The sequence below is a fragment of the Felis catus genome, chromosome A2 (genome assembly GCF_018350175.1).
Source record: "Felis catus isolate Fca126 chromosome A2, F.catus_Fca126_mat1.0, whole genome shotgun sequence".
Lineage (NCBI taxonomy): Eukaryota > Metazoa > Chordata > Mammalia > Carnivora > Felidae > Felis > Felis catus.
The window spans coordinates 19993456-20020060 of NC_058369.1; the positions used below are offsets into that span (position 1 = coordinate 19993456).

At 38.6% G+C, this 26605-nt stretch overlaps 1 protein-coding gene across 16 annotated transcripts in view; it reads left to right on the forward strand.

Moving 5' to 3' along the window:
• The window catches only part of DOCK3 (dedicator of cytokinesis 3), a 603425-nt gene that overhangs the window by 380852 nt on the left and 195968 nt on the right, over positions 1–26605 (forward strand). For 15 of the 16 annotated variants that reach the window (XM_045050712.1, XM_045050713.1, XM_045050700.1 and 12 more), the window contains 3 exons: positions 1487–1571; positions 19882–19923; positions 20565–20719. In XM_045050712.1, the coding sequence (XP_044906647.1) occupies positions 1487–1571; positions 19882–19923; positions 20565–20719 (282 nt within the window). Of the gene's footprint in view, positions 1–1486; positions 1572–19881; positions 19924–20564; positions 20720–26605 lie in introns of those variants that run through there. The other variant, XM_045050718.1, reaches the window with a different exon arrangement.

Sequence of the window (26605 nt, forward strand, 5' to 3'; positions counted from 1 at the left end):
TTTTGCTAGCATTTTCTAAAAGCAGTTCATCATCTAGTTGAAGAGAAAAAAAATATACTCCTTTCATTGTCTATAGAATACTTTTGCGAGATGCAGTGATTTATAACCCTTGTGCTGTAGTATAGGGTGGTCACAGAGCAGCTCTGACACCCTGATAAGAGTTATTGACTATCTCCTCAGAAAAAATTCATACATGAATACACACATACTGTTGTAAGCAGTTTTGGGGGCCACAATTCCCTAACTCCATTTGACTCCAGGTTTAGAAAGTAAGAAAGGAGCTAACATTTACTGAATATAAATTATGTTTCATATTTGAACCCAAGATTTCTGGTTCTCTGGAGTTATTTTCACTGTTTCATACTAACTGCCAATCAATTGCCAATCACTATCTTTTATTCTTTCCTCCCCAAGTTATACCAGATCTTCTGAATATGGGGGTATTTTTAGGAGTAATACTCCTTGGTTAAACTTTCATCTAAAGTTTCTTAAGATATTGACTAATGTGTGGTAAAGTCTTTACTGTAACCAATGTCAGTATTAATTAAATTGGAAATGAGATAAAAACTCAACTAGGGGCTCCCAGGTGGCTCAGTCAGTTAAGTGTCGACTTCGGCTCAGGTCATGATCTCATGGTTCATGGGTTCAAGCCCCACATCAGGCTCTGTGCTGACAGCCTATTTCGGATTCTGTGTCTCCCTCTCTCTCTCTGCCCCTCCCTGCTCATGCTGTATCCCTGTCTGCCTCTCAAAAATGAATAAACATTAAAAAAAAAATTTTTAACTCTTATTCATTTTTTAGAGACAGAGACAGCTTGTGAGCGGATGAGGGGCAGAGAGAGAGGGAAACACAAAATCTGAAGCAGGCTCCAGGCTCCAAGCTGTCAGCACAGAGCCCGACGCGGGGCTCAAACTCACAAACTGTGAGATCATGACCTGAGCAAAGTCGGACGCTTAACCAACTGAGCCACCAAGGCGATCCCCCAAAGTTTTTTTAACTCAACTAAAACATACATTCTTTGAGTTTGATATCTTTCAGAGGTGATTTTTATGTGTTTGAATTACAAATCTACTTAGATCCTGAATGATTTTTTTCATGCTAATGAAAGTAAAGCATGACTAAGCCTTGAGCATACTTGTAGGATTGGTAGGATGAGAAAAATGAACATGACTTATCAATGATCTATAGAAAATACATTCTTAATTCAAACAATCTGTTAGAGACATGATATTGAATAAATTTATTTTTCCATTAGAAGGGGGAACTACTTGGGGATTAAAACTATCACAGTCTTAAAATCCCCAGCCTCATTTATTTACCTACTGGTGAGCACAATTAGCTGTTACTGTATAAAGGCATGTCCCTGCTGGGGTAATGTCTCAACCTCTCTACACAAGGTTATGGCAAATAAGAACTTCTGGGCACATAAAAGGAGATGAATAATTGAAGGACATGGCATGCTGAGTGTGTTCTTTCTCTTTACTAGGCATTTGGGCCTGGACTTGGTGCCTCGAAAGGACTTTGAAGTAGTGGATTCAGACCAGATTAGTGTCTCAGATCTCTATAAAATGGTAAGAAATCTAACACAGGGTAAGCTTGTTCCTACACACTTCATTATTTCTTCTTTGTTTGTTATTCCTAATTACACTATGAAACAGTATTGCTAAAATTGTTCCTTTGTCTTTGTCCCAGTGTATGTAAGGGATCTGCCTTATTCTGACACTACATATCACCATTGCTTTCTAAATGGAAATACTGTGCAAGGCTGTATTGTAATATCCAGGGATCATTTATCTGTTGGTTTTGCTAGTGAATGGAGTTCCTTCACCCTGCATCCAAAATTCTGTCTCTCACCACCTCTTAAGAAGGGAAGGTAGTTGAAGCTGTAAAGATCCAGTTTATTGGTTAATGTAGTGATTGAACCTGGAAGTAATTTAAAATATAGTAAGAGACAGACGTGATACATCTTTAGCTGTCTATTGGCTGTTACTAAAATGTATTGAGTTAATTGATGATGAAGATTACATTTTACAGCCTGAATGAGAAGTAACTAAAGGTAAAAAATTTTAAGGTAAAACAAATAAAGATCAGAAGCCTCAGGTGACTATTAAGCTTAAACTAAGGGACTGGGTAAAATATTGCTTTGTGGAGTTATGTATTTGAGTGTTTATTGAAAGAATTACAAGTTTCTATTTAAGGAAAATGTAATTTTTTAGGTAACTTTGAGGATACAAAGTATGTTGCCTGGTCAAGGACCTTTGGAAATTTGCCTAAGTAACACACAAGTAACATATCAATTGCTAATGTATATTTGCTAGTATAGGAAAGCATTTGTGTATAGTTGCCCTAACTATGCTCTGTTCAGTATGATGCTGTAAAGCATGAGATTTAGAGATTAAAGATGAACAAGACTTATCCCATCCCTCGAGAATATCACCATCTGGAGTATCGATGTTCTTTACCCTTTCTGGGTCATGGAGATCAGAGAGAATTTCTTCCCAGGACAATGCAAGTATGGTTTTGCATACAAAGTTTTACCCTCAATTTTAAGTAATTGACAGTTACTTCTGATGTTTTCCCATGAAGTCCATACATGGCCCCCAGGTTGAGAAACTAGTCTAGTGGGATCAAATAGACCACAAACAAACAATTGCCGTATATGTGCTGTATGCCATAAATGTATTAAGATGTTGTTAGAGGGAGTGACTGATTATCTGGGGCTGGGAAAAATCAGTGAAAACTTCCAGAAACAGTAATACTTACTGTAAACCTTGAGGGGTAGACAGGGGATCACCCAGAAGACAAACAAGAAGGAGAGACATTCCAAAATGGAATAGAGAAGTGGTAGTTCCAGGAAACTATCAGATATTTGGTAAGTTTGGCACGTAAGTATGTGTTAATAATTGGGAGGTAAGTCACAGAAGGAGGCAAGGGTCAGATCATGAAGAGTTTTATAAGCCCCATGTTACACTTTGTCCAGTAGTCTGGTATAGCTATGGGAGTAACATGATCGGATATGGGTTTCAAATGCTGACTCTGTCTATAGAGAATGTAAAATGCAGAAGACTGGAATCAGGAAGGAAAGAGACCACAGAAGTGATTCAGGCAATAAATAATGACTAGACAGCAATAAGAATGAAGAAGAAATGCAGTAGAGAATGTAGATGTTAGTAAATAAAAATGATGAATTTTGATCAATTAGATGTGGAAAGTGAAGGGTGATTGAGAGTTTGAGGCTAAGACCTCCCCTCAGAATGGTGGCTTAGAGGATGCTATTTTTGATGAGGATTTTGCATTTTATTCTAAGTGTGACAGAAAGCCTATGAAGGTATTTGACCAGAGGAATCACATAATCTGGCTTACATTTTAAAAGGATCCCTCCAGCTGATGTGTGCAGAAGGACCAGAGTGGGGCAAGAATGGAATTAGGGAGCAGTCATTCAAGCAAAATATTTTAATTTTTGGTATTTGGGCCAGAGTTGGAGCAACGAAAGTAGTAAGAAATTGTTGGATTCTGAATGTGTGTTGGAGACAAATCCATTCAGAGTTGGTGATAGATTGATTTGGTATATGTGTGTACAAAAAAGAGGAAGGTCAGAGAAGAATGACTCCTATGTTTTGATCTTCCCAACTTTGACCTTGTAAAAGTGGAATAGGAAATACTGTGGGAGAGGCAGGTTTTAGAGTATAGCAGTGGGAATCAATACATTGGTCTGGTTTTTCTTTTCAAGTTTGAGATGACTTTTAGACTGTCAAACTGAGATGTTGAAAGTCTGGTGTTCAGAAGTGAAGCTCAGATATAACAACTTCAGAGTCATCAGAATATTATGTGGTATTACCATTTAAAGATGTTGGATGAGATTACCATTACCTTCCACAAACCTTCATACAGTGAAACCCAGTATTCAGCAGATCCTACACAGCACTTCTGGACAGCCAGACATCAATAAACATTGGAGGAAACCTCCCACATAAAAGTCAGAGACAGAACAAATACATGTGAAAGGAAATTGGAAGAAACAGACAAGTCAATAGAAGAAAATGGTGGTTACTGTCTGCAAAGAGAAATCCAGAAACAGCCAAGAAACAGAGTGGAACAATCTAAGAAGCAATTGAAGGAGTTCTAGAAAATTACAAATGAGTTAACTGGGATAAACTTGATAAAAATATTAGAAAACAGGATGACACCAATAAAAAATTAGCAATAAGAGAGAAATGTTAGGAAAGTTAGAGGTTTGATCCAAGAGGTCCAGTATCCAGATAATGGAGTTAAAGAAGAAAGAACAGAGATAAATAAAATTACTGAAGAAATCATATTAAAAATTTTTCCAGGGTAGTGATATCACCAAGATGGTGGAGTAGAAGATTCCATCCCCTGTCCTACCATGAAGATCAACATTTAGACAGGCACAAATGAAAGATAGCTCTGGGAGAGCTTAGAAGAAAACCATCACTTAAGAAGCTTCAGCAACACAGTGGAGCAAAAAAACCTCAGAATAACCAGACAAAAAGCATAGGAAGAACACTTTCATTTTGCTGCATCATTCCATGCCCCAGGCTGGCACTACTCAGCACCAAGAAGGAACTCCCTAGCCTAAAAGGATTCCCCTCTCCAGGAAAAGAAGAGGATAGGCAACCAGCCTTCCCAGCCCTTCAGGCACTGTATGAAGGATCCTCTTCAATTTTACCCCATCAAGAGACTGGCAAAGCTGAGACATCTAGAGATAGGTAGGAACAAGGAAAAGGACAGGGGCTACCCATATTTGCCATGCGGCAAGAGTGACCATGGTTCCCACTGGCCTGCTGGGTATAGGATCCCAGCATCCTTCACTTCCGAGGACTTGAACAACCCTTATAGATGCTGCAAACCCCCTCAGCTTTCATCACTGAGGTCCTCGTCATGGGCCCTAGGAGACTGCTGCACCTCAGCATCTTTCACCTTTGAAGAAACCAGTGGCCAGCAAAGCTGCCACAGAACCCCTGCAAATTTTCTCACCCCACCCTGCAGGTATTTGCATTCACAGATGCCAGCCCCCTAAGCACCTCCTGCTCCCTCCCCACCCCTCTCTGGGGCATTAAATATGCAGCAGCTAGCCTAGACCCTGTGGCTGTGCACATGTAACATGCAAGCCTAGATTCCCATGGCTGACCTCTGTGGTTGTGCATATGTTCATATGTAGCCCCTGCTGCTGCGTACCTGCTGACCTGACTTCTGTGATTGACAGAGTGTATGCCAATAACCAAGTTCCCCACAGCTGCTTATGGGCCCAGATCTGCCCTTGACAGTTGTCCGTGGCCTTCATTGCTGGGCACACCTAAAGCTAACCCCTGAAGCTATGCACCTGCATACTGCCAGGCCAGTCTCTGTCCCAGTCTCCACTGCCTCCTACAGCTATGTGAATGCATGCCAGTAACCAGAGCCCCTGCAGTTGCTAGTGCATGTGCAGTTGGCATCTGCCTCTTGTGCTGGTCCCATTAACTGTGTGTCTTGCAGCTTTCCCCTGACACTTTGCAGGTAGCTTGAAGCTGAAGGTATACCTACTACTAGCTCTGACCACCACTGCTGCCTGCCCAGGTTCCTAGACACTGGACTTGGAAGAGCCACTGAGGACCCCACCAACCATTGCAGACACTGTAGACCCTCTGCACCTCTCTACGAAATCCCATGGTTGTCGCTATTGTTGACCCATGTGGCCTAAGCCTGTGAGACACACACTCCTGGCCCCAGAATTGCCATATGCCCTACACTTGGCATCCTGCACCACTAGACCCAGAGTCATAGCATTCTCTATCATCCCCCTACCTATCAGTGAAGATCTTTCCTCACTGAACTCATTCAGTATAGTCTTGAAATGGTGACTGCTCTTCACATACACAGATAAATATTCAAGAGTACAGGAATCACAAAGAATCAGGGAAATGTGACATAAGCAAAGGAACACAGTAAACTTTCAGTGACCCCAAAGAAATGGAGATATACAAATTGCTGACAGATAATTCAAAATAATTGTTCTAAGATGCTCAGAGGGCTTGTAGCTCTCACAAAAAAAAAAAAAAAAATTCAACAAAACTGGGTAAATAATACAAGAACAAAATGAAAAGTTCAACAAAAAGAAAATATAAAAAACAATGAAATAAATTTTGGAGCTGAAGGATACAAAGACTGAAGAATCAATAGAAAGCTTCAATATCAGAATGGACTCCTACAACTATATGGTCAATGAATCTTCAACAAAGCAGGAAAGACTATTCAATGGAAAAAAACAAGACAGTCTTTTCAACAAATAGTGTTGGGAAAACTGGACAGAAACATGCAGAAGGATGAAACTGGAACACTTTCTTACAACAGACACAAAAATAAATTCAAAATGAAGGACCTAAACAGGAGACAGGAAACCATCAAAATGCTAGATAACACAGGCAACAACCTCTTCAACCTTGGCCGGAGTAACTTCTCACTAAGAGTAACATCTCACGAAAGGCCAGGGAAACAAAAGCAAACATGACCTATTGGGTCTTTTCTTAAAATGTATTACTTTAAATTTTTTTTATATAATTTTATTTTTTTAAATTTACATCCAAATTAGTTAGCACATAGTGCAACAATGATTTCAGGAGTAGATTCCTTAGTGCCCCTTACCCATTTAGCCCATCCCCCCTCCCACACCCCCTCCAGTAACCCTCAGTTTATTCTCCATATTCATGAGTCTTTTCTGTTTTGTCCCCCTCCTTGTTTTTATATTATTTTTGTTTCCCTTCCCTTACGTTAATCTGTTTTGTCTCTTAAAGTCCTCATATAAGTGAAGTCATATATTTGTCTTTCTCTGACTAATTTCATTATTTTTTAGTTTTTTTAACGTTTATTAATTTTTGAGAGAGAGAGAGAGAGCATGAGCAGGGAAGGGGCAGAGAGAGGGAGACATAGAATCCGAAGCAGGCTCCGGGCTCTGAGCTGTCAGTATAGAGCCTGACAGAGCTCTAACTCATGAACTGTGATATCATTACCTGAGCTGAAGTTGGATGCTTAATCGACTGAGCCACCCAGGCACCCCAAACTATTAATCAAGATAAAAAGCTTCTGCACAGTGAAGGAATGATCAACAAAACTGAAAGGCAGCCTGCAGAATGGGAGAAGATATTTGCAAACAACATATGTGATAAAAGGTTAGTATCCAAAGTCTGTAAAGAACTTATCCAACTCAACATCCAAAAAAAAAAAATAATAATAATAATGCAGTGAAGAAACGGCAGAAGACATGCATAGATACTTTCCAAAGAAGACATCAGATGGCTAACAGACACATAAAAAGATACTTAACATCACATCATCAGGGAAATACAAATCAAAAGCATGATGAGATACCAGCTCACACCTGTCAAAATGGCTAAAATTAACAACACAAGAAACAAAAGGTGTTGGTGAGGATGCAGAGAAAGGGGAACCCTCTTGCACTTGTGGTGGGTTGCAAACTTGTGTAGGCACTCTGGAAAACAATATGGAAGTTCCTCAAGAAACTAAAAATAGAACTACCCTATAATCCAGCAATTACACTATTAGGAATTTACCCAAAGAATACAAAAATATAGATTCAAAGGGGGTACATGCACTCCAGTGTTTATAGCAGCTCTGTCAACAATAGCGAAATTATGGAAAGAGCTCAAATATCCATCAACTGATGAATGGATAAAAAGATGTGGTACATATATACAAGGGAATACTGCTTGGTGATGAAGAAGAATGAAACCTCTCCATTTGCAACAACATGGATGGAACTAGAATGTATTATGCTAAGCAAAACAAGCCAGTCAGAGAAAGACAGATACCATGACTTCACTCATGGTATTTAAGAAACAAAATAGATGAACATAGGAGAAAGGAAAGAAAAATGAGATAAAAACAGAGAGGGAGGCAAACCATAAAAGACTTAACTACAGAGAACAAACTGAGGGTTACTGGAGGGGAAGTGGGTAGGGGATGGGCTAAATGGGTGTTAAGGGCACTTGTTGGGAAGAGCAGCGGGTGTTCTATGTAAGTGATGAATCACTGGGTTCTACTCCTGAAACCAGTACTACACTGTATGGTAACTAACTTGAATTTAAATAAATAAATGTAAATATTTTTTAAATGCCAATGGGATTTTTTAGAAATGAAATTCTAAATTTCATATGGAACCACAATAGACCCTGGAGGCATCACACTTCCTGATTTCTCTTTTTTTTTTAATTTTTTAATGTTTATTCATTTTTGAAAGACAGAGAGACAGAGCACAAGCAAGGGTGGGGCAGAGAGAGAGGGGGGCACAGAATCTGAAGCAGGCTTCAGGCTCTGAGCTGTCAGCAGAGCCCAACGCAGGGCTCAAACTCACGAACTGCAAGATCATGACCTGAGCCAAAGTTGGATGCTCAACCAACTGAGCCACCCAGGCTCTCCTCTGATTTCAGACTACATTATAAATTTATAGTAATCAAAACAGTATGGTACTGGCTTGATGAACAGACCAATGGAGCAGAATTGAGACCCCAGAAATAAACCCACACGTATATGGTCAACTAATGTTTGCAAGGGAGCCAATAATATTCAATGAGGGAAGGATAGTCTCTTCAGTAAATGTTGGCAAGACTGGATATTCAAATGCAGAAGAATGAAAATTGTACTTCTATCTTACACTGCTCACAAAAATTAACTCTAAGGACTTAAATGTTAGACCTGAAACTGTAATCTCCTAGAAGAAAACATAAAGCAAAGCTGCTTGACATTGCTGTTGCCAGTGGTTTTTGAATATGACACCAAAAGCACAATAGCAAAAGCAAAAATTAACAAGTGGGACAACATTAAAATAAAACAGTTTCTGTGCAGCAAAAGAAACAATTAACAAAATGAAAAGTCAGCCTACAGAAGAGGAGAAAATATTCACAAACCATAAAGGGTTAATATCCAAACTATGTAAGGAACTCCTAAAGCTCAAGAGAAAAAAACAGTCTGATTTTTTAAATGGGCAGAGGATCTGACTTTTTTCCAAAGAAGACACAAAAATACATGAAAAGATGTTCAGTATCATTAACCGTTAGGGAAGCACAAATCAAAACCACAATGAAATATTACCTCACATCTGTTAGAATGCCTGTCATCAAAAAGACAGGAGGTACTAACTTCCAGTTATAAAATAAATAATTCACCGAATTGAAAGTAAAGCCTAGGGAATATAGTCAGTAATAACATAATGACATTGAATGGTGACAGATGGTGACTACACTTAACTGTAGTGAGCATTGAGTAATGTATCGTATTGTTGAATCAGTGTTGTACACCTGAAACTGATATAACACTGTATGTTGATTATATTTTAATAATAAAAAATAAAAGAGAAAAAGAATTTTTTAAAAGATGAGATAAATAGTGGCAAGGATATGTAGCAAAGAGAACTCTCGTGCACTATTGTTGGAAATATAAATTTGTACAGTCACTGTGAAAAGCAGAATGGAGATTCCTCAAAAAATAGAAAATAGAACTGTATGATCCAGCAATTCCACTTTTGGGTATATATCCAAAGAAATTGGAATTCAGATCTCAGAGGATAGCTGTACTTCCTTGTTCATTGAAGCACTATTCACAGTAGCCAAGACATAGAAACACTTAAGTGTCCATTGATGGATGAATGGAGAAATAAAATACAGTATATATGCAATAAAATATTAATCACCCATAATAAAGAAGGAAATCCTACCATTTATAGCAAAATTGATGAACCCTGAGAGCATTATACTAAGTGAAATAAATCAGAGAATGACAAATAATACGTTATGATCTCATTTATATGTGGAATTTTAAAAAGCTGAAATAATAGAAACAAAGAGTAGATTGTTGGTTGCCAGGGGTGGGGAGTAGGGGAAATGAGATATTAGTCAAAGGGTACAAACTTTCAGTTATAAGAGGATTAAATTCAGGGTATCTAATGTAACACATGGTGACAGTCGTTCACTATAGTGTATTGTGTACTTGAAGGTTGTTAAAAGAGTAGATCTTAAATGTTCTCACCATACCAACAACAACAAAAAAAGGTAATTATGTTAGGTAAAAGACGTGTTAACTAACCTTATTTTGGTACTTATTTTGCAATATTATATGTGTATCAAATCATCATGTTGTGCACCTTAGACTTATATAATATGTTAATCATATCTCAGTAAAGCTGGCAAAAAAAAAAAAAAAAACCTTTTCCAGAGCATAGATATGAGTCTCCAGATTGAAAAGTCCTAATAAGTATTTAGCACTTAATTGTGAAATTGTAGCTCACTAAAGTTGAAACCTTCCAGTGAGAAAAATAGGTCACCTACTAAGGATTTGTCCTAAGAATAGCATTTGTCTTCCTAATAGCAACGCTGAAAACTAGAAAATAACGAAACACTGCCTTTAAAATTCTGAGGGAAAATAAAATTTGTCTTAGAATTCTGCATTTACTCTGCTATATTATCAATCAAATGGGAAAGTTGCCCAAAGAAAATTTTGGTCACTCAAAGTATAAAAACAAATGAATAAAAAGTCTCTAACTCTTTTTTAGGAAACTACGAAACAATAAATTACTTGTTTAAAATAAGGGAGTAAACGAAAAGATGCTATTAGCATCTTTTGCTATACAGCATCCTGTGCCATACAGGAAAGGGAATGAAAGGAGAAGTGCAGAGAATTCTCAGGTTACCATCAGAGGAACATTCCAGGATGACAGTTGTGCAATAGGCCTAGACAGTAACTGGTCTAGATGAAAGCAGAGGGGCAGTCAGGAGGAAATGTCTCCAGGAGAAAAATGACTTCACAGAGTATTTGGTAGTTTTATCCATAACAGTCTACATATTTAATGCAATCCCTATCAAAATACCATCAGCATTTTTCAGAGAGCTAGAGAAAACAATCCTAAGATCTGTATGGAACCACAAAAGACCCTGAATAGTCAAAGCAATCCTGAAAAAGAAAAACAAAGCTGGAGATACCATGATTCTGGATTTGAAACTATATTATAAAGCTGTAGTCATCAAGATAGTATGGGACTGGCACAAACACAGTCAATGGAACAGAATAAAATACCCAGAAATGGACCCACAACTATATAGTCAACTAATCTTCAACAAAACATGAAAGAATATCCAATGGAAGAAAGACAGTCTCTTCAACAGTTGGGAAAACTGGACAGCAACATTCAGAAGAATGATGCTAGACCACTAGCTTAGACCATACACAAAAATAAGTTCAAAATAGATGAAAGACCTAAATGTGAGATAGGAAACCATCAAAATCCTAGGGGAGAAAAAAGGCAGCAACCTGTTTGACCTCAGCCAGAGCAGCTTCTTTCTAGACACTTCGCCAAAGGCCAGGGAAACAAAAGCAAACATAAACAATTGAGACTTATGATAAAAAGCTTCTGCCAGTAAAGGAAACAATAAACAAAACTAAAAGGCATCCTACATAATGGTAGAAGGTATTTGCAAATGACATATCTGATAGAGGGTTAGAATCCAAAATCTATAAAGAACTTAGCAAACTCAACTCCCAAAATACAAATAATCCAGTGAAGAAATGGACAGAAGACATGAATAGACACTTTTCCAAAGAAGACATCCATATGGCTAACAGACACATGAAAAGATGCTCAACATCACTCATCAACAGGGAAATACAAGTCAAAACCACAATGAAATACCACCTCACACCTGTAAAAACAGCTAAAATGAGCAGCACAGGAAACAACAGGTGTTGGTGATATTGTGGAGAGAGGGGAACCCTTTTGCACTGTTGGTGGGAATGCAAACTGGTGCGGCCACTCTGGAAAACAGTATGGAGGTCTCAAAAAATTAAAAATAGAACTATCCTGTGATCCAGCATTTGCAGTACTGGGTATTTATCCAAAGGATATAGGTGTACTGTTTTGAAGGGGCACATGTACCCCAATCTTTATAGCAGTGCTATCAACAATAGCCAAGTTATGGAAAGAGCCCACATGGAGTGTCCATTGACTGATGAATGGATGAAAAGATGTGGCATATATTGAATACTACTTGTGATGAAAAATAATGAAATCTTGTCATTTGCCACAACTAGAGGGTATTAGGTTAAGCAAAATAAGTCAGAGAAAGCTATTAAATGGCTTCATTCATATGTGGAATTTGAGAAACACAACAGAACACAGGGGAACAGAAGGAAAAATAAGATAAAAACAGAAGGAGGTAAGCTATAAGAGACTCTTAAAGACAGACAGCAAACTGAGGGTTGCTAGAGGGGAGGTGGGTGGGAGATGTGTTAAATGGGTGATGGGCCTTAAGGAGGGCATTTTTGGGGACAAACGTTGGGTGTCATATATAAGAGATGAATCACTGGGTTCTACTCTTGAAGCTGAGACTATACTGTGTATTAACTAACTTGAATTTAAATTAAAAAAAGCACACAATGAGATACGACCAAACTCTCTCACTTTGGAGAGAGCCCAAATATCCATCAACTGATGAATGATAAAGAAGATGTGCTATAATAATGAAGAAACAGGAAGAGAAATAAAGAAACTGAGCCCATTCACAATTGCACCAAGAACCATAAAATACCTAGGAATAAACCTAACCAAAGATGTAAAAGATCTGTGTGCTGGAAACTATAGAAAGCTCATGAAGGAATGGAAGAAGATACAAAGAAGTGAAAAAAAATTCCATGCTTATGGATTGAAAGAATAAATATTGTTAAAATATCAATACTTCCCAAAGCTATCTACACATTCAATGCAATCCCAATCAAAATTGAACCAGCATTCTTCTCAAAGCTAGAACAAGCAATCCTAAAATTTGTATGGAACCACAAAAGACCCCTAATAGCCAAAGTAATATTGAAGAAGAAAACCAAAGCGGAAGGCATCAAAATCCCAGACTTTAGCCTCAACTACAAAGCTGTAATCATCAGGAGAGTATGATATTGGCACAAAAACAGACACGTAGACCAATGGAATAGAATAGAGACCCCAGAATTAAACCCACAAATGTATGGCCAACTAATCTTTGACAAAGCAGGAAAGAATATCCAATGGAAAAAAGACAGTCTCTTTAACAAATGGTGCTGGGAGAGCTGGACAGCAACATGCAGAAGAATGAAACTAGACCACTTTCTTACACCATACACAAAAATAAACTCAAAATGGATGAAGGACCTGAATGTGAGACAGGAAACCATCAAAACCCTAGAGGAGAAAGCAGGAAAAAACTTCTCTGACCTCAGCCGCAGCAATTTCTTACTCGGCACATCTCCAAAGGCAAGGGAATTAAAAGCAAAAATGAACTATTGGGACCTCATGAAAATAAACAGCTTCTGCACTGCAAAGGAAACAATTAACAAAACTAAAAGGCAACCGACAGAATGGGAAAAGATATTTACAAATGACATATCAGACAAAGGGCTGTATCCAAAATCTATAAAGAACTCACCAAACTCCACACCCGAAAAACAAATAATCCAGTGAAGAAATGGGCAGAAGACACGAATAGACATTTTTCCAAAGAAAACATACAGATGGCCAACAGTCACATGAAAAGATGTTCAGCATCGCTCCTCCTCAGGGAAATACAAATCAAAACCACACTCAGATATCACCTCATGCCGGTCAGAGTAGCTAAAATGAACAAATCAGCAAACTACAAATGCTGGCGAGGATGTGGAGAAACAGGAACCCTCTTGCACTGTTGGTGAGAATGCAAACTGGTACAGTTGCTCTGGAAAACAGTGTGGAGGTTCCTCAAAAAATTAAAAATAGAACTACCCTATGACCCAGCAATAGCACTGCTAGGAATTTACCCAAGGGATACAGGAGTGCTGATGTATAGGGGCACATCTACCCCCATGTTTATAGCAGCACTTTCAACAATAGCCAAATTATGGAAAGAGCCTAAATGTCCATCAACTGATGAATGGATAAATATGTGGTTTATATATACAATGGAATACTGCTTGACAATGAGAAAGAATGAAATCTGGCCATTTGCAGCAATGTGGATAGAACTGGAGGGTATTATGCTAAGTGAAATAAGTCAGGCAGAGTAAGACAGATACCATATGTTTTCACTCATATGTGGATCCTGAGAAACTTAACAGAAGACCATGGGGGAGGGGAAGGGGAAAATACGAAGTTACAGAGAAGAGGGAGACAAACCACAAGAGACTCTTAAAAACTGAGAACAAACTGAGGGTTGATGGGAGGTAGGGGAGAAGGGAAAGTGGGTGATGGGCATTGAGGATGGTACCTGTTGAGATGAGCGCTGGGTGTTGTATGGAAACCAATTTGACAATAAATTATATTTAGTTTTAAAATAATAAAAAGGAAGATGTGTGTGTATATATATACACACATGCATTCACACACATATGCATACAATGGAATATTACTCAACTTCAAAAAATGAAATTTTGCCATTTGCAGTGACGTGGATGGAGCTAGAATGTATTATGCTCTAACACAGTAAGTCAGAGAAAAACAAATACCATATGATTTCATGCATGTGGAGTTTAAGAAACAAAACAGATGAACATGGGAAATTGGGGGAGGGAAGAGAGGGAAACAAACTACAAGAGACTGAGAAACTTAACAGGAACCCATGGGGGAGGGGAAGAAAAAAAAAAAAAGAGGTTAGAGTGGGAGAGAGCCAAAGCATAAGAGACTGTTAAAAACAGAACAAACTGAGGGTTGATGGGGGGGGTGGGAGGGAAGAGAGGGTGGGTGATGGGTATTGAGGAGGGCACCTTTTGGGATGAGCACTGGGTGTTGTATGGAAACCAATTTGTCAATAAATGTCATATAAAAAAAAAAAGAGACTCTTAACAATAGAGAACAAACTATGGGTTGATGGAGGGAGGTGGATGGGAGATGCGCTAGATGAGTGATGGGTATTAAGGAGGACACTTGTTGTGATGATCACTCAGTGTTGTATGTAATTGACGAGTCACTGAATTCTGCGCCTGAAACCAATACTGCACTGTATTTTAACTAACTAGAATTTAAATATAAACTTGAAAGAAAAAGAATATTGTACCATATGGAGGATGTTTTTGAAAGGTATTTTATAAAGCTGTAGAAGAACATAGGAAAGGGCCCTGTAACTTAAATAAAACTAAGATTGCCTTTTTAAGAATTTTTTATTATTTTCAATGTTTATTTATTTTTGAGAGAGAGACAGAGCATGAGCAGGGGAGGGGCAGAGAGCGAGGGAAACACAGAATCTGAAGCAGGCTCCAGGCTCTAAGCTGTCAGCACAAAGCCCGACGTGGGATTCAAACCCACAGACCATGAGATCATAACCTGAGCTTAAGTCAGATGCTCACTGACTGAGCCACCCAGGCGCCCCAAAAACTAAGACTTCTAAAACAAAAGCAAAATGTAGAAGAAAGGAAATGTAATTGAAATACACTGTTTGGCTCACCAGTGAACAATATTTAAGTTACAGTCACTAACAAGTTTTAACCAAAAATTGGGAGATATTAGGAAGATAGATGAAGGGAAGTGAATATAAACAAATGTGAAAATCCTCACTACCATTATAAGAAGCTAATAAATAAATCTAAAACTTCACAAAAAGAGAGCTTTATAAATGTGACATTTAGAAATACTTGGGGCGCCTGGGTGGCGCAGTCGGTTGAGCGTCCGACTTCAGCCAGGTCACAATCTCGCGGTCCGGGAGTTCGAGCCCCGCTCGGGCTCTGGGCTGATGGCTCGGAGCCTGGAGCCTGTTTCCGATTCTGTGTCTCCCTCTCTCTCTAACCCCTCCCCCGTTCATGCTCTGTCTCTCTCTGTCCCAAAAATAAATAAAAACATTGAAAAGAAAAAAAAATTTAGAAATACTTGATGAATTTTAGAAAAAAACATAATAAAGAGTTAAAAGTACTTATCTTAGGAAATAGTACAGGATGAACAGAGGACTGATAATTTTATTGCAAGACTTTTTTTTATGTTTGCCAACTTAATAGGCATGATTGTTTCTTATTGTTTAAATTTTCATTTGATTACTAGGGAGGTTGAACATAGTGTTATAAGTCTACTGATTGAATTGCATTTTTTTTTTCTGAATTATCAGTGTGTCTCTGGCCCATCCCCCCCCCCAACTGGTAGTCTTTCAGCAGTTTATTTTTTTAATATGAAATTTATTGTCAAATTGGTTTCCATACAGCACCCAGTGCTCATCCCAACAGGTGCCCTCCTCAATAACCGTCACCCACCCTCCCCTCCCTCCCACCCCCCATCAACCCTCAGTTTACTCTATTGCAAGACTTTTAAGGTTATTTAACTTTTAAACCTATGTGCTTATATTACTTTTAATACATTTAAATGTTAATTTTAAAATGTTGACTTCTCAAAAAGACCAAAGAAAGATTCAAGTCTCTTTTTTTCATTTTATGCTGTCTTTTATCCCATGTATTTGCCTTTAGATAAAAGAACTAGATATTCAGAAGAAAAAAATGATTTTGAAAGTCCATAAATTTATTGAAAACAACTTATTTTTATGTTAAACTGCATATAGTAAATGCACAGCAAGTATTTTGATTAAATGTTAAATTTACCGAGAAGTTTCAAAGGAATAACCTTTTAAAACCTTTTTGTATTAACATTTAAATCTATTACTGGAAATTACAAAGGCTCCATGTGAAACTTTCTGAATATAATATTCCTTGTCACTCATTTTGCAAGAAAACCTTTATGAATAGGATTATACCTTAAGTTTACATTTAGAAATTTTGTTTTTCATTAAAAAGATCAATCCCCTGTGCAAGTGTTTAGTGGTAATAATTGGTAAAAATCTCTTTATATGCACAGATTTTCTATTCTATATGACAAGAACCAGAAGAATCCCCTAATTCTCCTCAGTTCTTGCTTCTGCATAATAACAAGTCCAAATGCACTTTCAACGACAGAGAACTGGTGCCGCCCAAACTAAAAAGCATTTCAAAGGGCAACAACAAAGTATTTGTGTTAATTTTAATTAGCTATGCCTCTTTGGGGAATGTGGACACTTGAAGATTATATAAGAGCTTCTAAATTGTGGGGAGATCTAACAGAATACTTACATTATAACCTCCTATTATGTTGTTATCTTTCCACATTAGCGTGTGTTGGGAACTGTATTAGTCTGTTATCTTCTAGTGCTAATTAATGTTTTTATTAGATCAATGTTTGTACTTTCATTTCTGGACTTAAATCAATTGATTAAATTTGCTAGCAATGAAGCATCGTTTTATTAGTGATCTGACTAAATAGATCTTGTATTTCCTTGTAAGACCCACAATACTTAACACAGTTCCAAATATATATAGCAGGCAATTAATTGTGTTATTGAATTGAATAGAATGTCTGAAGTTGCAGGGTTTTTTCCCATATTGGTAGACTTTTGTAGACTAAATGAACCAAAGACTTCAAAGGGCTGAAAACGCCTTCTGTATGGGGGAAATTTGGCAGAATAGTAATGTAGTGCATACATTTTTTTAATGAGAAAGGAAAATTTATTCCAAACACAAAGGACACAAAAGCAATTGTAAGAGAGTATTTTCTTGAATTATCTGGTAATAAATGAGAAAACTTGGATGAAATAAAAAAGCTTTCCTAGGAAAAGGTAGATTACCAGTATTAACAGAAATACAGATTTAAAAGAAAGAAGTATTAGTATTTGGCTCACCAGACAGACATCTGGCCAGCCAAATATTTATATATATACTCAGCAGAGGTCTCTTTGAATATTTTATGTTATTAATTATAAAATATGATGGTAACATTAACAGCAAGCAATTCTATGGGGTTTATAACCAGGAGACAAATTGCTGAATGGTTAGGTAATAACATTTTCAGTGCTAATACATTAGGCCATATTTTTTTCCAAAATGACTATATATACCCCCACTAGCAATGTCTATGCAATTCTTAATTAATTTATATTTTTGATGTACATTGCCCTATGTACTTCAAACATAAAATGATTAAGATAGGGGTTTTTTTGCTTTCTGGGAGGGCAAAGTCTAGAGTTAGGTAGCAAACACACAGAAATAATACATTATGGCCCTAATACAGGTGGTGATAGTTCTGAAGAGGGATATTATCAGCTGGCCGGCTGAATGCCACCTAAAGGGGAAGTGGTTTTTCCCTACGGTGCCATGAAAGAGGTTCCAGAATGTCAGTTTTGATGCTTTACCCACACAACGTTTGTTAGACTGGTTTGAAAATTCTCCTCAAATTTGGTGCTTCTAAAATCTAGAATGACATTTGTTATTGTCAAAAGGGAGTTCACCGAAATTAGCTATAAACTCCTGTATGTAGTTATAATTGAATATTTGTGTTGAGGATTGGTAGTCATTTTAGGAGTTAATCAGTAACTCCACTTGAGAAGAATCACTTAGTGTAGTCCCTGAATGTAAAATAGGACAATGGAAAGCATTTTAGGCCAATAACCTTCCCAGTGGGATATGGGTCAGTAAACCATAGAAAACTTTTTTTTGAAAGCCTGAGTTTTAAAAATGTTTCATTTATTTTGGGAGAGAGAGAACACAAAATGTGTGCACATGTGAGTCAGGGGAAGGGCAGAGAGAGGAAGAGAGAGAATCTGCACTTACAGTGCAGAGCCCAATGCGGGGCTCAGTCTCACTAAGCATGAGATCATGACCTGAGCTGAAATCAAGAGTTGGTTGCTTAATGGACTGAGCCACTCAGGCATCCGGAAAGCCTAATTTTTTAGAAACCTTTTTGTATACATTTTCTTTTATACATATACATTCTATGTGATGATTTCCCCAGCTGTTGGAGGCCTGTTTTATTATATTTAATATGCATCATGGGAACATATAGTCCCATTAATGAACATTAATAATCAATAATAAATTACTAATATAGCTAATAATACACATGAATATTTAATAATTAGCAAATATGGCTAGTAAGATACATTTAAATTAACATCTAATTGTATTCAGTTTTCCAAATGGACACATTTAACCCTAAATTAAAAAAATGAAATCAGTCTACTCAGCAACCATCCTTCCTACCCACGTGGTGTAGAATAGTTCACCAAATGAGTGTTGTCTCCCACTTCTAGGTCCCAAAGAGAGCAAATAGAAACTCTCATTGTTGCATTTAACAAGACCAGGGACTGAACATACCAGGTTACCATACCAGGTTAATCTGCACAAAACCCTGTGAGGTTGAGTTCAGCACAAAATGTTATCCTCACTTTTATATGAGCAAAGACAAATGTGAGTCAAGATTTAAAACCAGGTGGTCTCACTTCTGCACTTAGGTCCCTAACTACTGTTCCATGCAGCTTCCTGTTAGGTAATTTGAGCCTCACAGTAACTGAGAGAAAGACAATAAAAGCTTTTATCTCAGTTTTACAGCTGAGGAAAATGTCTCTTGGAGAGAGTAAGCAATTTATCTGATTTCACAACCCTTTTACATTTAGCTGGGATTGGAATCTGCTTCTTCTAACATCAGCCAGCAGCAAAGGAACAGCATGTTGGGGGTGAGGGGTGCTTCAGGTTAAAGACTACACATCCTCCAGAGTAGAAAGCCTGAATAAGCTGGATCTTGCAGCTCAGGAGGTGGTAGAGGGTGTGGAGCAAACAGCACCAAAGCAAAAATCTACTAGCAAGAGCCCATCACTTGGGTGGTTGGTACTCTGAGCTGGAGAGTCTTGGGTTTGAATCCAGACTTTGCCACCTTCTTGCTGTATGATCTTCAGCACGTCACTTTCTTACACCAAGATTTTTATCAGAATTAAATGAGAACATATAAGTAAAAGACTACAGAATGCCTAACATATAGAGGCTGCTGAATAACAGTTACTTTCTTTCCCAGTTGAGTGAATTTTTCTTTTTTTCTTTCCATAGCACTTATCTAGCCGGCAGAGCGTACAGCAAAGCACATCCCAGGTAAGCAGTCTAACTAGGCCTCCCAGTATTTCCCTCAGCTCTTTCTTTTAAGAGATCACAGCATGGGGATGCACCAGCCAGTGATAGCCACCCCTGCTGTCTTGATTGTGTGCTGCCTTTAATCTAAATGGCCCTGGTCTCTAAGCAGATTTGCCTGGTCTCCACTCACTGCTCTGTGCAAATTTACTTAAGCACAATTAAAATAAAGTAGACGGGAGACTAAAATGAATCCATCTGGCAGAAAATAGAAGTGTCATTTAGTATGGTAGCTATTACCATCTAACAATGTAAATCAAGTGCATCAGGGTGACAGTGTCTCCAAAAAATAACTTTGAATTTAGAAGTTTGTGGAGAATTTATAAATTTATGATCTTGTGGAGACTTTAAGTTCACTCATAAGTTGGAATTACTGTTCCTATATCTCCTCCACTCAGTTTACTTCTTCCAGCTGCATATTTGCCCACTTCAAACCAAGTATATTGACACAGTACTCCCTTACTAGCAGAGAAAACACCTTTTCTCTCTCTTAAATTATCCCCTTTGGTAGTATGAGGAAAGCCAGTCATTTAGTTTTCATTTTATTTATGACCAGTGCATGAATAACTAAAATTGGAATCACTGTTTTTTGCCTTCCTCATTAGGTAGATACGATGCGCCCACGTCATGGAGAAACCTGTCGGATGCCAGTGCCACATCACTTCTTCCTCAGTCTGAAGAGTTTCACCTACAATACCATTGGAGAAGATACTGATGTCTTCTTTTCCTTATATGATATGAGAGAAGGCAAGCAGATCAGGTAAAAGTTACTAGAGGTTGTGGTGAGGTTGAGATTGTATAAGGATGGTATTGGTTGGGTCATAAGCATCTCTGGCCTTCAGAGAAGATAGATGACAGAGAAAGAAAAACAAGATTAGGTGACCTCTTCTTACTTAGCAGGGAGTTTTGCCTCAAATCCCAGTTTACCTTGAAGTCACGTGTGGCCTCTTTTCTATCCTGTGCCTATTTCCACATGGAAGTTCAACCCCAGTCTTGGCTGTTACCACCTCAGAGAGAGAAGACGATGCAACTCTTCAGTGCCAGAGAAAACGCATAAGAGAAACATAGAACAAAGCAAGTTCAGCAGAGAGGTCCAGCTCCAGAATACATTACCCTGGGCCCTGCCTTGCTGCACGTGGGAGAGAGGGTTCACAGTGTAGTAGGTTAATGGTGTCCTGTCTAAGAGCAGCCAAGCCCTCAATGCCATTCCAGCCCTGCAAAGGGGAGAGAGCATCTTCCAGACTAAGGGAAGGTTGGTCTGATTCCATTGTTCCTCTTTTCCTTGGATTGGAAGAGAGGCCACAGAACGGGTCTGATATGCAGCAGACCATGTATTTGGGCAGAGCAGTGAAGCCTTTAAGCATGAGCAAGTGCAGCAGTGCTTTCATCGTGAAAGGTGGGAGGAGTCAAGGAGACATTCCAGGCTTCTGTTTCTCTACAGGCCAGCACGGCTGTGATGGGTGAGATGATCTTTATAGCCAACTTAGACTTTTAGGGCATCCAGACATTTCTCTGTGGTCATCTTCTAGGTGGGGTGGGGAGAAAGTAAATTTGGGGATGCTTTTATATTGCTTGGAAACTTTCTGTATTCAAAGTGCTTTATGTTTTTTTTATTTTTTTTATTTTTTACTTAAAAACTGAAATCATGGTTTCATTTTTCCAATTGCATGTTATATACAAGAAAATTAAAAATGGAAGTTATAACAGTACAAAAGGAAATCAGTTAGTTTGCATGCTTCCCAGTACCTCTGTTCTTGACAGACCTTGCCCCGCAAATTAAAACACCTTGCTTCACTTTCGCATAGGGATAAAATGATACATTTACTGATGGGGGCATGTGGAATTTCCTTGTCACCAGTAGCTCCCAGCATGTGTGTCTAGGAAAGCTGTGGCTAAAGGTAGTTGTGGCAGGGATGACAGCTACAGCTGCTGTGCACAGGTAAGACTGTAGGTCAGGGCTATGGAGATGCAGATTCTGGCTGCTCCTGTTTTCCTCCTAGGTCAGAGATTTGTAAACTTATTACTTATTTTTGTATATGGAAGAATCCTTTCTTTCTTTTTTTTTAACGTTTTATTTATTTTTGAGACAGAGAGAGACAGAGCATGAACAGGGGAGGGTCAGAGAGAGGGAGACACAGAATCCGAAACGGGCTCCAGGCTCTGAGCTGTCAGCACAGAGCCCAACGCGGGGCTCGAACTCACGGACCGCCAGATCATGACCTGAGCCGAAGTCGGCCACTCAACCGACTGAGCCACCCAGGCGCCCCAAGAATCCTTTCTTTAAGCTAAATTTTATGAGAAAGTTCAATAAATAAAACAGGTAAAATAGAACTACTTCACTGTTGAAGGGAAAGGGGAAATAATAGGAATCTCACTGTGCCCCTTAACCCCACCCAGTATTCTGTGTGACCACTGAAAGTCCATGGGCTGCAGTTTAAAAACCAGAGCACCCTGCTTAATCATCCTTGAGTGCCAGGGATTGTGTCTTCTCTTTCCATGATCACAGCACCACACACAGTGTCTGTGCTCAGTACATGCTTTCTCGGGCTTACTGCACAGAGAAGATCTAAGCCCAGCAGAGACACCCCAGCCCTGGTCCACGTGAGGTAATTAATGCATCAGTTGTTTTTTCTTTGGGCTTATTATTTGTAATTGAGCCTCAAGAAACAATAAAATAGTTTAAAAGAAGAAAAGTGAAAAAAATGTTCTTTTTTGTAGAGCTGCTGGAAATGTTTTGATCTTTTAAAAACCCCTAGACTAAATTAGAGAACTATACCACCTTCCCATTCACATAATAAAACTGTAAGGTCCTTAGTTGAAAACACTACTTCCTTTCTTTAGTTTTAAGAGTAAACTAGTAAGCAGAATTTAAATCTAGATTTAATTGTTAAACATTCTTTCTTCTTTCCATTAGGATCTGTGTAGTTGTATAAGCCTTCAAAAATTTTAGTTCAGTCCCAACACAGTGTGGAAGTTCCTCAAAAAATTAAAAATAGAACTACCCTATGACCCAGCAATAGCACTGCTAGGAATTTACCCAAAGGATACAGGAGTGCTGATGCATAGGGGCACTTGGACCCCAATGTTTATAGCAGCACTTTGAACAATAGCCAAATTATGGAAAGAGCCTAAATGTCCATCAAATGATGAATGGATAAAAAAAAATGATTAATGGATAAAGAAATTGTGGTTTTATGTATACAATGGAATACTACTTGGCAATGAGAAAGAATGAAATCTGGCCTTTTGTCACAACATGGATGGAACTGGAGAGTGTGATGCTAAGTGAAATAAGTCTTACAGAGAAAGATACCATATGTATTCACTCTTATGTGGATCCTGAGAAACTTAACAGAAGACCATGGGGGAGGGGAAGGGAAAAAAAAAAGTTAGGGAGGGAGCCAAACCATAAAAGACTCTTAGAAACTGAGAATAAACTGAGGGTTAATGGGGGATGGGAGGGAAGGGGAAAGTGGGTGATGGGCATTGAGGAGGGCACCTGTTGGGATGAGCACTGTGTATTGTATGGAAATGTATGGAAACCAATTTGACAATAAATTTCATATTAAAAAAAATTTTTAGTTCACTGAGCTGATGATGCCAGCTATGTATACTTTCATAATAATTAGGTATTAAACTGGTCATATATTACTTCCTTGAATTAGTTATCAGAGATCATGAAAAGTTAGGAATGTGTTAGATCAGGTGCACAGAGTGTTGATACAAAGCAGTCAATCTGATCAATCAAACAGTGCTAGTCTAGTGTTCAGTATCGCCAGGACACTCTCACCTCTGTGCTGAGGACAGGTTTGAGCCGGGGGAACAGGCTCCAGAGAGGACCAGCTGTTCTTGCACTGTAAGTCTCATTGCTGATCTGACAGACATATCTCGGGAGGCTCCAGTGCATGGCAGACTGCAAACCCACATAGCATATCCTGATAGATGTTGGTTGATGAGTGTTAAACAGTCTGCAGGAGGGAAGAGGCAGCAGCTGGTAGGACATTAGTAGCTCTGACTGTTTTTGTGACATTTTATCATTCTGAATAAAATTGTAAATATTTAGCCTTGAAATCTAAATCTCTGATTAAGATCTCTCCCCTGAGCTTCAGAGCCTCATTTCCTTTTTCCTACCAGACAGCTGCCCTTATATGTTCCTCAGACATTTCTACCTCAGCATATCTAAACTGAATTCATTTTCTTTCCTCACACATACACTTCTTCCTGTGTTCCTTAAATCAAGTGAAAGGCATTATCATTTGCTCAGAGATCCATGTCAAAACTTTGGGATCCTTTTAGGCTCCTCTCTCTCTATCTGCTTCCTTTCTCATTTAACCACTATATTTTATCAACTTCTGTCTCCCAAATATCAGCGAGATCACTCCCCCTGCTCCATCCCCCCTGTCACCCTAGATCCTTCACATTTCTCCCCAAATACAGATTCCCTGAATCTACTACCTTCCTACCCTGAGTTACTGTCCACAGCACCACCATACTTATCTTTTAATATGTACATATTTTTTTCAATATATGAAATTTATTGTCAAATTGGTTTCCATACAACACCCAGTGCTCATCCCAAAAGGTGCCCTCCTCAATACCCATCACCCACCCTCTCCTCCCTCCCACCCCGCATCAACTCTCAGTTTGTTACAGTTTTTAAGAGTCTCTTATGCTTTGGCTCTCTCCCACTCTAACCTCTTTTTTTTTTCCTTCCCCTCCCCCATGGGTTTCTGTTAAGTTTCTCAGGATCCACATAAGAGTGAAAACATATGGTATCTGTCTTCTCTGTATGGCTTATTTCACTTAGCATCACACTCTCCAGTGCCATCCACGTTGCTACAAAGGGCCATATTTCATTCTTTCTCATTGCCATGTAGTACTCCATTGTGTATATAAACCACAATTTCTTTATCCATTCATCAGTTGATGGACATTTAGGCTCTTTCCATAATTTGGCTATTGTTGAGAGTGCTGCTATAAACATTGGGGTCCAAGTGCCCCTATGCATCAGTACTCCTGTATCCCTTGAGTAAATTCCTAGCAGTGCTATCTCTGGGTCATAGGGTAGGTCTATTTTTAATTTTCTGAGGAACCTCCACACTGCTTTCCAGAGTGGTTGCACCAATTTGCATTCCCACCAACAGTGCAAGAGGGTTCCCGTTTCTCCACATCCTCTCCAGCATCTATAGTCTCCTGATTTGTTCATTTTGGCCACTCTGACTGGCGTGAGGGGATATCTGAGTGTGGTTTTGATTTGTATTTCCCTGATGAGGAGCGACATTGAGCATCTTTTCATGTGCCTGTTGGCCATCCGGATGCCTTCTTTAGAGAAGTGTCTATTCATGTTTTCTGCCCATTTCTTCACTGGGTTTTTTGTTTTTCGGATGTGGAGTTTGGTGAGCTCTTTATAGATTTTGGATGTTAACCCTTTGTCCGATATGTCGTTTGCAAATATCTTTTCCCATTCCGCTGATGCCTTTTAGTTATGTTGATTGTTTCCTTTGCTGTGAAGAAGTTTTTTATCTTCATAAGGTCCCGGTAATTCATTTTTGCTTTTAATTCCCTTGCCTTTGGGGATGTGTCGAGTAAGAGATTGCTACAGCTGAGGTCAGAGAGGTCTTTTCCTGTTTTCTCCTCTAGGGTTTTGATGGTTTCCTGTCTCACATTCAGGTCCTTCATCCATTTTGAGTTTATTTTTGTGAATGGTGTGAGAAAGTGGTCTAGTTTCAACCTTCTGCATGTTGCTGTCCAGTTCTCCCAGCACCATTTGTTAAAGAGACTGCCTTTTTCCATTGGATATTCTTTCCTGCTTTGTCAAAGATTAGTTGGCCATACTTTTCTGGGTCTAGTTCTGGGGTTTCTATTCTATTCCATTGGTCTATGTGTCCGTTTTTTGTGCCAATACCATGCTGTCTTGAGGATTACAGCTTTGTAGTACAGGCTAAAGGCTGGGATTGTGATGCCTCCTGCTTTGGTCTTCTTCTTCAAAATTCCTTTGGCTATTCGGGGCCTTTGGTGGTTCCATACAAATTTTAGGATTGCTTGTTCTAGCTTCGAGAAGAATGCTGGTGCAATTTTGATTGGGATTGCATTGAATGTATAGATAGCTTTGGGTAGTATTGACATTTTAACAATATTTATTCTTCCAATCATGAGCACGGAATGTTTTTCCATTTCTTTATATCTTCTTCAGTTTCTATACTTTTCTAAGCTTTCTATAGTTTTCAGCATACAGATCTTTCACATCTTTGGTTAGGTTTATTCCTAGGTATTTTATGCTTCTTGGTGCAGTTGTGAATGGGATTAGCTTCTTTATTTGTCTTTCTGTTGCTTCATTACTAGTGTATAAGAACGCAACTGATTCTGTACATTGATTTTGTATCCTGAGACTTTGCTGAATTCAGGTATCAGTTCTAGCAGACTTGGTGGAGTCTGTTGGGTTTTCCATGTATAATATCATGTCATCTGCAAAAAGTGAAAGCTTGACTTCATCTTTGCCAATTTTGATGCCTTTGATTTCCTTTTGTTGTCTGATTGCTGATGCTAGAACTTCCAACACTATGTTAAACAACAGTGGTGAGAGTGGGCATCCCTGTCGTGTTCCTGATCTCAGGGAAAAAGCTCTCAGTTTTTCCCCATTGAGGAT